Source organism: Trichosurus vulpecula, chromosome 4 (genome assembly GCF_011100635.1).
Source record: "Trichosurus vulpecula isolate mTriVul1 chromosome 4, mTriVul1.pri, whole genome shotgun sequence".
Lineage (NCBI taxonomy): Eukaryota > Metazoa > Chordata > Mammalia > Diprotodontia > Phalangeridae > Trichosurus > Trichosurus vulpecula.
This window is the reverse complement of record NC_050576.1, coordinates 172,527,774-172,540,559: the sequence shown is the minus strand read 5'-3', so window position 1 is coordinate 172,540,559 and position 12,786 is coordinate 172,527,774. Positions and strand designations below refer to the sequence as shown.

The window sequence follows — 12,786 nt, the reverse complement described above, 5'->3', positions numbered from 1 at the left end:
TTGTTGGTAGAGCTGTGAGTCAGTTCAGTTGTTTGGAAAGTGATTTGAAACTGTGCCAGAAAGGTGTCAGAACAGTCCCAAACCCTTTGACCCAGAGACCCTTGGGCAAAGAGCCCAAGGAATTCAAAGTCAGAAACAAAGAGACGATCTATACAAAAACATTCATGGCTGCCCTTTCTCTAGCAGCAAAGAACTGAAAACAAAATAAATACTCATTTGTTTGGGGAAAGGCTACATGAATGCAATGGAATAGTATTGTGCTGTAAGAAGCCAAGACATATAGGAAACTTCATATGACGTGATGATGAATGAAATGAGGAAAATCAGGAGCAACGCACAATGTCTACAACAATACAAATGGAAAGAAAATTAAAACGAAGTAGAACTCTAAGAAATTAAAAAATAATAATAATATATTTTAACAGCTAGCATTTAGATCCTGCTTTAAGGTTTGCAAAGGACTTTAAAATATTATCTCATTTTATCCTCGAAACAAGCCTGGGAGGTAGGTGCCACTGTTACTCTTATTTTACAGGTGAGGAAACTGAGATAGATGGTGATTAAGTGAATGGCCCAGGGTCACAAAGATACAGATTCTAGGTCCAGGACCAGGAACCACCTGGTCAGATAGAAGAGATAATATACCTACATATTAGATATTATTTATATATGTATACATATTACTTATATATAGAGAGATATAATTAGATACATATTAGGAGACACAATATACCTACCTCCCAGCAGCATGGGAAGCAGAAGACCACAAGGACAGAATGGGTATTAAGGGGGCAGTCACTGTATTAGTATGTTTGTGTGTCATTTTTTAGTCCTGTTTCATTCTTTGTGACCCCATTTGAAGTTTTCTTGGTAAAGATGCTGGAGTGGTTTGCCATTTCCTTCTCTAGCTCATTTTACAGGTGAGGAAACTGAGGCAAACAGGGTTAAGTGACTTGCCTAGGGTCACGCAGCTAGTAAGTGTATGAACTCAGAAAGATGAGTCTTCTGATTTGAGGTCCTGAGCTCTGTCCACTGTGCCACTAGCTACCCTCATAGACAATCATAGACTTATAGATTTAGACCATCTAGTCCAACTCTATCACTCTACAGATAAGGAAACTGAGGCCCAAAGAGGTTATGTGACTTGTCCAAAATCAGAGAGCTGGGCTTGGACTTGAACACAGGATATCTTCCTTCTTCTCTAGATTCAGTCATATTTCTACTGTAACACACTACCAAGACAGTAGATATCCCAATTTAAATAAATAAAAAAAAGTTTCATCTTTCAAACAGGTTAAGTGACATGCTAAGGGTCACACAGCTGGTAAGTATCTGAGGCCACATTTGAACTCAGGAAGATGAGTATTCCTGATTCCAAGCCCAGTGCTCTATCCATTGTACCTCCTAGCTGCTCATAATAGCTACATTTACTAACTGGTTTTTCTTTGTCACAAGGGAGGGTTCAGTCTGGAGAAATGGAGGGGCTATTGAAATGATGGTGGCATAAATATAAGAGGCATCATTAAAACTTTTTTTTTTAAAGAAGGGCAAGCTCCATGCTCTCATATGCTTTTCGCACCCTATAATGGCTAGAGAGGCATTGAAGTACAACAAGGAACCAGGCATTTAATGCTAGGCATCATGTTTGGGGATACAAATACAAAAAAAAAAAAAGACAGTCTCTGCTCTGAAGAAGCTTACATCCCAATGGGAAAAGACAACACATGAAAGAAAATGTCCTGGGCCTTCCCCTGCCACACACTTCTCAGTGTAACTCTCTGAGGCTAAATTATAGATCACTTCCATCAACATTGAGAATTTACACACTGGGAGTTCCCTACTCTGATGGAATCACAGGTCCAGAACAACAGCCACATTCCTGAAAGGGCAGACATAGGGGAACAACTGGCCCAGCAAGAGGCAAGGAAGACATTCAGTACTACCTTTGTGCACTGCCTCAATGAGGACTCACCTCCAAAAAGGCGATCTTATCACTTTTCATGAGCAAAAGTTCAATCTCTTCTTTCAAAGACTCAATGTCCCTCTTTTTCTTGACCAGGACCTGATGAATATGGTCATATTTGTCCAAAACTCTCTTTTCTTCCTCTTTCAGCTTCCGCAGAGAACTCTTCTCCTCTGATTCAATGAGGACTTTTATTTCTTCATATTCACGTTTCAACAAGTCCATCTTTCTGGCTACCGTTTCCTAAGGGATCCAAAGAAAGATTTTGATTTGGAGTGGCTTTAACTAAGATGGAACAGTCCCATGCTTCTCCAGAGCTCTTTCCCTAGCCCACCACAGTCACTTCACCAGAGCAGTGTTAGATACCCTAGCACAAGCTGAGGGTAACATCTGCCCTCTGCAAGTGGAGTCAATCGAATCCATCTTCCCCATGGTAAACTTCCTAATATTTGAAGATTCTAATCACTGCTTCAGGTATGGGTCCCTCGAATCCTAGATGGGAACCTCTGGGCATGCCCCTCAATTTGTCAACATCCCCACTTAGCAAGAGGAGGAGGAACTGAGTGCAAGATTACTTCTTAAATCAATGATTTGAATGATTCGCTATTTGACTTGTAACTATGATTTCCAAGCTCAACTTGATTCTCGGCTCTCAAGGAGCGTTAGAATGACTTGTAAGTCCTACGGAAGCATAGAATCTGGGCTGGGAAGGATCTTAGATGTCTTCTAATCCAACCTTCCCTACTCTACAGCAATCTCCAAAAAGGGGGTTGGATGGAACACAACCAGGGATGGGGAACTTAGTGCTTCAAAAAGCAACCAGATCCATTAAGAGATAACTTTAATTGGTGCAAAGTTCTTATTACTGGACTGGAAGGACAGTGAGTTAAATTATGCCTCTTCCAACCAACAGTTCAACTACTAGCCTTCTCCTTGTAAAGAGAATCAATCAATTTCATCTTCCCCATGGTAGACCTTCAAACATTTGAAAATTCTAATCTTCAAATCAGAGTCAAAAGATTTCAGGCATGGGTTTCTCTAACGCTGCATGAAAGCCTCTGGGCACACCCTTAATTTGTCAACATCTCCACTAAAATGGGACATCTGGGAGTCAGGGAGATAAGTTATCTAAGCCCAGAGGAATGGTAAAGGCCTTGCCTATTTACCTGGACTGCATGTTGTTTCAACCTTACATCATCCAAGGCACTTGAAGCCTTACTGACATGATCACATATGGTCATCAGCTTCCGCTTTATCTTGTCCTGCAATTAAAATAACAGGGGTGAGAAAAATTGGAGTGATTGATCAGCACTGTTCCTCAGCCCAACATGCATGATGCTCCCAGAGGCTGCCAGGTCCCCCTGCTGGATCCCAAACAGCATATATTTGTAAAAACTAATTTTCCATGCCAATCTTCTTTTTCTGTTGTTCTATGTATATGAAAATGATTTTAGTTGGTTTTTTGTTAAGTTCAGAATAAAAAATTAATTAAAAAAAATAAGTCAGCAAAAAATTTAATTAAAAAAAATTCATCTTCAAGGCACTCTCTCATTTTAAGTGACTCATTTCCATCTCCCAAACAATCTTGTGATATGGGTGTGGATTGCCTCTCCCATTTTACAGATGAAGAAACATACTCAGAGTTCCCAACTTGCTGCAATACCTTGGACAAGTCATTTCAATTTTCTGGGTCTCCATAGTCTGCCCTGCAAATGGGGAGATTCAGACTACTAGGTATTTTTAACTTAGGGTCTGTGAATTTATTCTTTTAATAGCCTGGTAACTATATTTCTCTATAATTGGTTTCTTTAATGACCCTGTGCACTATATTTTATTTTATGCATCAAAAGACATTATTCTGACAAAGGGTATATAGATTTATACACGGGGTATGTACAAAAAAGGTTAAGAATCCTCCAGCTCCAGGACATCTAAAGTTACTTGCAGCTCTCACATTCTTACTGTGACTTGTCCAAGGTCATGGAAAACCTGATTCCAAGCTCAAACAGTATATGGACACAGAAACAGGGATGGGGGAAGAGGTTAGCATTTTGACAATAAGGTTGCATATAATCTCTTGGGCACCCAGGAAAGAACTTCATTTTCTCTGTTTGACTGGCAACGTCAACCCCCTTGAATCCAGAGCCTGACCTTAAAGCCAAATTTGCACAATCAAGTGATGACATGATAACTAGTAGGGAGACAAAGTTACTTTGAAAGCACAGGTCACTGAGAAGTGTCCTGTTTAAGCCCCCAATTATAGGATGGTGCTCTATTAGGTTAACAAAAAAAAAAACCCCAACTCTCTTGGATAAAGCTTAAGCCCAAAATAGTAAATCACAGAACTATAGAGCTGGAAGGGAACTCAGAGGCCATGTGTTCAGGTACTTGAGAAGACAGAATGTTGAACACAGAGGTGGTCTGCTACTAACTTGCTGTGTTATGTTGGACAAGTCACAATTAGAATATTAGAGTTGAAAGCAACTTTAGAGAACCTCTAATCTCCTTTATTTTACAGATTAACTTTTCTCTTTCTTTGTGTTATCTTCTGCAACAAGACCGGTAGCATAACTACACATATTTAATCCATATTAAATTGCCTTCTCAAGGAGGGGGGAAGAAAGGAAGGGAGAGAATTTGGAACTTAAAAATTTTAAATGCGACCACTTTTTGTAGTGGCAAAGGATTGGAAATTGAGGGGTGGCCCATCAATTGAGAAGTGGCTGAACAAGGTATGGTAATGATTATAATATTACTATGTTACAAGTAACGATGAGCAGGCTGATTTAGAAAAACCTGGAAAGACTTCTATGACCTGATGCAAAGCAAATTGAGCAGAACCAGGAGAACAATGTACACAATAAGAGCAAGGCCGTACAAAGATGAGCTGTGAATGAGTTGGCTGTGAGCAAATACAGCTGTGAGTTGTGAGCAACACAATGATCCAAGATGATTCCAAAAGACTCATGATGAAAAATGTTATTCACCTGCACAGAAAGAACTGCTTGATTCTAAATGCAGATATATGCATACTATTTTGCACTTTGTGTATTTTTTGTGTTTTTTTCCCCTTTGGTTCTGTGACTTCTTTCACAACATGACTAATATCGTAATGTTTTGCAGGATTGAACATGTATAACCTATATCAAATTGCTTACCAACTCAGGGAAGAGGGAGGTGAGGAAGGGATAGAGAAAATTAGGAACCCAAACTTTTTTTAAATGAATGTTAAAAACTGTCTTTACATTTAACTGTGGGGGAAAATAAAATATTACTTTTTTAAAATGCAGCCACCGAAAACCTTCTCAAAACCCCAAGAAGATTCAGATTAAGAAAAAAGGAATGTGTGTGGAGGAACTAATTTTCATCATTAAAAAGAAAAAGGTATGTTTTGCATGACTTCACAAGTATAATGAGTATCTTTGCCTTCTCAATGGGTTTCAGAGGGGCTGGAAGCAGGAAGAGCTTTTAGAACTCGAAATTTTAAAGATGAATGTTAAAAAACAAAAGATTAAAATATTTTTGAAAAGAAAAAAGGGAGAGAAGATGGTGACTAGAGTTCATAAGGCTCCAAGACTGTTTACAAAAACACTGTGGGCTTCAAAGACCTAATCATAGTTGGATTCAATAATTTGTTAGATCCTTACTACTATATTCTAGAAGGTTCATGCACAAAGAGAAACAAGAAGAGTTCTTGTTGTCAAGGAGCATACATTTTACTGGCAGATACAACAGATAACGTCAAAAAAACAAAAACAAAAAACAGAGGGAAGTTTTGAGGAATCTTGGGCCTGGTAGAGAGAAACAGACAGACACAGAGAGATAGACAAAAAGACGGAGAGATAGAAACGGAGAGAGTCTGAGACAGAGAGAGATAAACACTGAGAGAGACAGACAGACAGGGATTTATAGTAGCATTGGTTGACTACTTCTAATCACAGAATTTAAAGCTGGAAGGAGCCTTAGATATCACCTAAGCTTACCCCCTCATTTTACAAATGAAAAGATTGAAAGCAACAGGAGAAAGAGCCTTGGCTTCCAAGTAAGAGGACTTTGGTTCAAATCCCACCTCCAACATTTACAATTTGTGTCACCCTGGTCAAGTCACTTGACCTCAGTCCCTCATCTGTAAAATAGCGAGGATGGATTAAATGCCTTCGGAAAACCCAGCGCTCTAAGATCTATGACCCTATAAAGACCGAAGAAGACACAGTCTCTCATCTCAGCTTCGAGATTTTAGGGTAGTCACGTCAATCAGGGCCTCAGGGAAATCGAAAGGAGACCCTCTCCTCACTCCCTCATCATACATTTTAAAATAATATTGGGACCTTCGATTTCCGGGTTTAGCAATGCTGGCTCATAGATAAGGAGGGACCTCGGGATCCACCTAGAACCTCTATGAGAAAATTCCAGGGAAGGAATCTTCCTCGATCAAAGTAAAATAGCATTAACCCTGCAATTTGCAAGTTCCCTGGGGCACTGAGCGGGGTTAAGTGACTTGCCCAGGGTCACACAGCTACTACATAGGAGGCAGGGCTTGAACCCCAAAAGAACTACCCTCTCACTCTGCCTGTCGCCTTTTCTCCTAACAAGTCTGGGCACCGGACGAGATTACTTCGCCTTATTTTACAGACCAAGAAGCGAACACGTTCACACAGAAAAGGTACCGAAATGCCTTTGCCCAGTCCGGGTCTACAACAGGATAGATGCACCGAGATTCTTGAGCCTCTCTCGCCCACATCCACAAGCCCCCTACCTGTTTCTCAGCTCAACTACAGGTTCCTCCCCCAGAGTGCTCGAACCCCCGGGGAAGAGAAACTGATCCTGGCACCGGGAAATTGAAGCTAAGCCCGGCGTGGCTACCTGCTTCCCGCAGGCGCCTGAGGCTGGGGCCCGGGACCAGGCTGGCACAGAGCCGCAGCTCAGCCCAGGGCGTGCCCCGCTGTGCCTCTCCCCGCTCCCCCTCTGCCCACCTCCAGCTCGGTCCTGGCCTCGTCCAGGGCCACCAGGGAGCAGGTCTTGTGCCCCACCAGGCAGATGCTGCAGATGCAGACGCCGTGCTGAGAGCAGAAGAATTCCCGCAGGCGGCCGTGTTCGGGGCACTTACGACGGGCCAGGTCCCCGACGGGCGGCTGCAGCTCGTGGCCCTGGTATATAGGGTTGTCCAGGTGCGGCTGCAGGTGCTCCTGGCAGAAGGATGCCATGCAGGTGAAGCATGTCTTGGCGGCAGGAGCCTGCAAGCAGTGGTCGCAGGCCACGATCCCAGCCGCTTCATCCTTTGCCTGGCTCCCCTTCCCCGGTGGCAGGACCAAGGGCTCGCCATCTTGGGATGCACCGCGGGGCTGCCCCAAATCGCAGCGCTTCTGGGCTTCCTGCACCAGCTTCACCACTTCGTCCAGCACCGTGTTCTTCTTCAGCTGTGGCCTCTCCGGGAAGCGTGCCCGGCACTGTGGGCAGTAAAAGTGGGGACTCTGGACAGTCCACGTCTCGTCCAGGCACTGCGAGCAAAAGTTGTGGCCGCACGGGGTAGTAACGGGCTGCTGGAAGATATCCAGGCAGATGGAGCAGGTCAGCTCGTCGGCCAGGGGCGTCAGCTTGTCGGCCAGGGGCTCAGCCATCGTGAACCTCCTGACTCCCTCCAGGAAGAGAACTCACTCTGCAGGATGGCTCCAGAGGAGAAAGAAATGAAACTAGCTAAAGGGGAGGAGAACCGAAGAGTTACGGGAAGTCACGTGGGGGGGGGGAGTGGCAGGGCGGGGATGGCCCTGGGGGCTGTTAAAGGAAAATATCCATACTCTGCCTTTTAGACACAAGTAAGCCAGAAAGAGTTGTATTTCATTTAACATTCTATATCGAAGCCAAGGAATATTTATTAAACCTACTATGTGTCAGACGATATCCCTAAACACTAGGGATACACAGAAAGGCAAAAATAAAAATTCCAGAAAAACTCCATAATCCCTTTCATTGAAGAGAGTACATTCTAATGCAAACTATATGTGTGTACACTATCTGTCTAGCTATGTACATATATGTAATGGCAAGGAGAAAGCACTAGTATTAGGGGGAGTGGTGAAGGCTTCTTGCGGAAGATAGGACTTGAATTTAAGGAAGGCAAGAGGAGTGAATGAGGAGAGAAAGCATTCCAGGATTCCAGGCACGGAGACTGTCACCAATAGAAACTGCAAAATCCGGAGATGGAACGTCTCCTGCAAGGGGCCTCGAGGATGGCTTGTGTCACTAGATCAAATAGTATGTGCAGGGTAGCAAAGAAGTCAAAAGACTGGAGAAACATGAGGGGGCTTTAAACCATTTTCAACTTGGAGAGAGAGCTGTCCAAACTAGCATATCCTCTGAAGTCTCTCTACCACAAGAAGACTGTGAGGTAGGGAATTAAGAGAAATCTTGAACAAGGAGAAGATAACAATGCGTTAAAACAGAGTTTGGGTTAACTCTCCAGAATAGCCACTACTCAGTTCCTTCTGGACCATTCTTTTCAATGACCAAGCCCCTTCACTCAGCTCAAGGACTGAAAAAGGTTAGTTCCTACTTCCCCCTCCTCTTCCTCCTAGGCTCCACCAATACCTTAATCATGAATGGAAAAGAGGACACTGCCCTTAGGTACCTGAGTTAAATCTGAGTTAAATTTGGCTCTCACTCTTAATCCAGTCCTCTCTGAAAGACCTTAACCTTTGTTCTACCCACTTTCTTAAAGAGAAATCTGGAAGAGTTTTAGGTTGGAGAAATATTATTTCTTAGTATTTCCTGTAGAATTAAAGAAGGAGGCTTTTAATATGCTTTCATAGGCTGGAGGAAGAGCCATGGGAACAACCCCTTCCCATCACAAGATAGCAACCTGAAGGGCAGAGACCCATCTACCCAATGGGAAGCTAAGGAAGAGAAGAGATGGCCTCACTCAGTTATTCTGTCAATTGCTGCAAAGTGGAGTCTGGAGACCCCAAACAATCCCTGATAGTCTTTTCCACCCTGGGCCAGCAGGGCCTTTCCTAGTCTTGTACTCTTTTACCATCCCAAACCTCCTTCCTTGTCACTCAGGTTACTCCTGTGCTTTAGAGCTGGAGGTGCACTTAGAATAAACCATCTCATCCAGTTTCCTCATTTTACCAAGAGGAAACTCGGTACCAGAGGGGTGAAGCCATTCACTCAATGACGCACAGGTCATATGTGGCAAACTCAGGATGAAAAGTTCCTGACTCTCATGGAGTTTAGACAGTGGGAGCCCCCTCAAACTCTCCTAGAATCTTCCCACTCAAAGAGGCGTTTGCCTTTGATACATACTAGCTAGGCGACTCTGGGAAAGTCATTTTATCTCTTAGTGTTCTAGGTGACACTTCTTCCCCTGTTTTTCTGTATCCCCAGGATACAGCAGATATTTAGTAAATGCTTGTTGACTTTGTTAAACCTGAAAGTTTGGTTGAAGGAGGCAAACAAGCTAGGTGATAGAAAAATCCATGTTGCTTATTATTTTCCCTTAAAGCATAGCTAAGCTACCTTACTTGTACGTACAAGGAGTCAGAGCATAAGTTCTGGCTGTCTGAACGAAGGAATGAGAAAACTTATACATTATTTTTAGAGGACTCAACAAGCCTGTGTTACCTCACTTTTATGATCCCCATGTATGTTTAACCATGATGCAAGAAGAGGATTTTTCTTAATGGAATAGTGTAAATAGAATAAGATAAGAGTGTTGACAAGGGTCAGTTGAAACTACAACCCGGCATTTCTGTGTTTCATTAACATTCCATAACATAGTATATGCCCATAAAATAATAAGCGAAGTAGTCTCTCAGGATTAGGGTCTCATCCTTTAACGGTTAACAGGGAAAGAATGTTCTTAGATCAGCCGGATCTGGCCTCGTTGACAGAGAAAAGATATTCTCTGAGCAAAGTTTAGAGAACAAAGAAGCCCAGGTCCAGATTCTTCCAGCTAATCATTAATTCAGGCCCTGGCCCTTGATCGAAATTACAAAAATGATATAAAATGGTATAAAATGTTCCACAACCTGTAGAGGGAGTTTCCTCACCAAGCAATTCTCTGTCAGCAATCCATTCTCCCATATTTGGATAATAGGATCATGATTCCAGAACTAGAATGAACATAGCCCAATCCTTTCTTTTAGAGATTTATTTAGGCATTGGACAAGGAGAAGATCACAATGCGTTAAAACAGAGTTTGGGGTTAACTCTCCAGAATAGCCACTACTCAGTTCCTTCTGGACCATTCCTTTCAATGACCAAGCCTCTTTACTCAGCTCAAGGACTGAAAAAGGTTACTTTCTACTTCCCCCTCCTCTTCCTCCTAGGCTCCATCAATACCGTAATCATGAATGGAAACAGGACACTGCCCTTAGGTGCTTGAGTTAAATCTGAGTTAAATTTGGCTCTCACTCTTAATCCAGTCCTCTATGGAGGCCATAAGCCTTTCATTATCAGTAGGCCCAAATCTCTAGGGTACACTTAACCTCCATTGTCAGGCTGCTTTCCCCCCCTTAATCCTATCAAAAAATCTATGCTCAAATCTGTTACACTTAAACTACCCTAGCCCTACCAGGTCTGTTACCTCCAGGTAGCCTTCAGCTACTGGCCACCCTTAATCCTATCCTCTTGGTTCCTGGAGTCTGACCTCACCCCAGGCCATCAAGATCCTCCTTAGATTCCTCATGCCCCTCCCTAAACCCCTCCTCCCATCACCCCAGGACCACTCTAGATCCCTCCCACTTTCTGTATATAAGTCTCATCTTGCCTCCATGAAGGTGCTCAGATTCAATCTGTCTCAGTAGATTGAATCTGGCCTGCTTGTCAAAAATGAGCATCCCAAATGGTGAGATTTCTTAAGACTCTACCCAATATGGCTAATCTTTAATAAACTTTGTTTTTTTTTGGTTGTAAGAAGGCTTCAGTCAAACTCGTTTGGCAGGACTTAATGCATCGGTATTTTGGGGTCTCAAGCACCCCTAAAACCTCAACATATGGTTCTCTAAACCTCATCAACTCCAGACCCAGACCTCTTCACTGTGTAATTCAGACTTCTCCCTTGCCTCCAGTACTGCTGGTTTTGTTTCCAGGCAGCCCATTAAACTGGGAAAGGGGTATCTTTGCTTCAGGCCATTTTTCATCCTTTTCTCATACCCTTTCCTGGGCGTATGGATGCAGAAATCTATCCAAGACAGGACATCTTCCCCACCCTGATGGAGTAGGAGGCAGCTAGCTATATTACAGTGGAGAGAACACTAGCTTGGGCATCAGAGGGATGTGATTTCAGATCCCCTCCAACCCTCTCTGACACTGTCAAGTGGCTAATCTGAGACTTGGTTTCCTAAATATCTCTGAAATAATCTAAAAATGTCTAACTAAATCTCCGATAGAAAGGATTGGGCTATGTTCATTCTAGCTCTGGAATCATGATCCTATTATCCAAATGTAGAGGAATGGATTGCTGAAATAGAGAATTACTTGGTGAGGAAACTCTCTCTATCACTGTAAAGCAGCGCATTCTCTGCAGTTTATAGTGACAAGTCAACAAGCACTTACTAAATATCTGCTTTACCCTGGGGATGCAGAAAAACAGGATAAGAAGTGTCACCTAGAACACTAAGAGATAAAATGACTTGCCCAGAGTGGCCTAGCTAGTATGTGTCAGAGCTGGGGCTTAAAGCCAGATCTTCCTTGGTGTGGAGGCTGACTATCCAGCCACAAAGCCATACTGCCCCTATGGTATATATGTACCATAAAAAATAAATAAGGGAATGGGGGGAGGAGACGGTGGATGAGAGAGTAATGTGGGGTTAAGTCCAAACTTGAAGTCCTAGATAGAATCCCTTAATGCTTCTTGCTTCTGCACACCCCCATCTCTCAGCCAAACTTTGGGGAAGATCCCTTTTGAGGTGTGACTATGAAACAATGATCAAAATCATTATTCAATTTGTTTAAAAAAAAAGTAATTTTAAACCCCATTAAAAGGAAATCCCTTTGCAAAATTGTGTGACTATATGGGGTTAGAACATAGGACATCCATAGGTGTAGCCCTAAGTAAGGGCTACTCCTTTAGGATGTAGGAAGCTGTTTGATTAGCCTGGTAGGATTCTAGAGCATGAGTCATTGAATGAAGGCAATTGATACTTATTGCAGAATCTAGGGATGGACTGAAAAGATTGGCCCTGACCTTTGAGACTATTTATAGAGTAAGCTAGCCAGTTATGTCAGTCTAGAAGAGAGACAACTATGGAGGAAGAACGAAGTTTCAGAGGGGGTTCTTCACCTTTCCCTTTGCTCCTATTATAAAATGGCAGTAGGTGGATAGGAAAGGTATATGCCCTCCCTACAGTAATGGCAACTTGAAACAGAAACATATGCCAGGGTGCAGGGTAGAAGGGAATCCAGTAAAGTCTAGCTAAATGTGTCAGGGAGAGGAATCAAGAGTTAGCTGCCAACAGAGGGGATTGCATTCAAGAGAAGGCAGTCCCCAGACAGGCCAATCTTATGGCTTGGGCTCTATTTTGTTCTAGAAAGACATCATAGTACCCTAGGCCAAGATGTTAGCCTAGCCCAGAGCTGGATGCAGTGGTAGTCAATCAGTGAATCAGATTCTAGCAGAGCCTGACAGACCAAGGTTAGTGGAAGAAGCTGGAGGACATCAGCCATCAGTGGTCCCATCACCCCCACTGCAATCCCCACTTTGAATGTATCTTGATGACCCATGTTCCCTTTCTATATACTTCTCCACTGAGCAACTCTGGGGGTATCTCCTCTTCCCTCTGATACCTTGAATATTTGTAGGGAGTGTTCTCCAGGTTTATGAAATG

At 43.0% G+C, this 12,786-nt stretch overlaps 1 protein-coding gene across 2 annotated transcripts in view; it reads right to left on the bottom strand.

Moving 5' to 3' along the window:
* The window catches only part of TRIM25 (tripartite motif containing 25), a 29,142-nt gene extending 21,498 nt beyond the window's left edge, over positions 1–7,644 (bottom strand). For both annotated transcript variants that reach the window (XM_036754364.1, XM_036754365.1), the window contains exons 1-3: positions 6,937–7,644; positions 3,130–3,225; positions 1,973–2,206 (exon numbers count right to left, since the gene is read on the bottom strand). In XM_036754364.1, coding sequence (XP_036610259.1) covers positions 1,973–2,206; positions 3,130–3,225; positions 6,937–7,581 — 975 coding nt within the window. In that variant the 5' untranslated portion in view covers positions 7,582–7,644. The remainder of the gene's footprint in view (positions 1–1,972; positions 2,207–3,129; positions 3,226–6,936) is intronic.
* Positions 7,645–12,786: the final 5,142 nt, after the last annotated feature.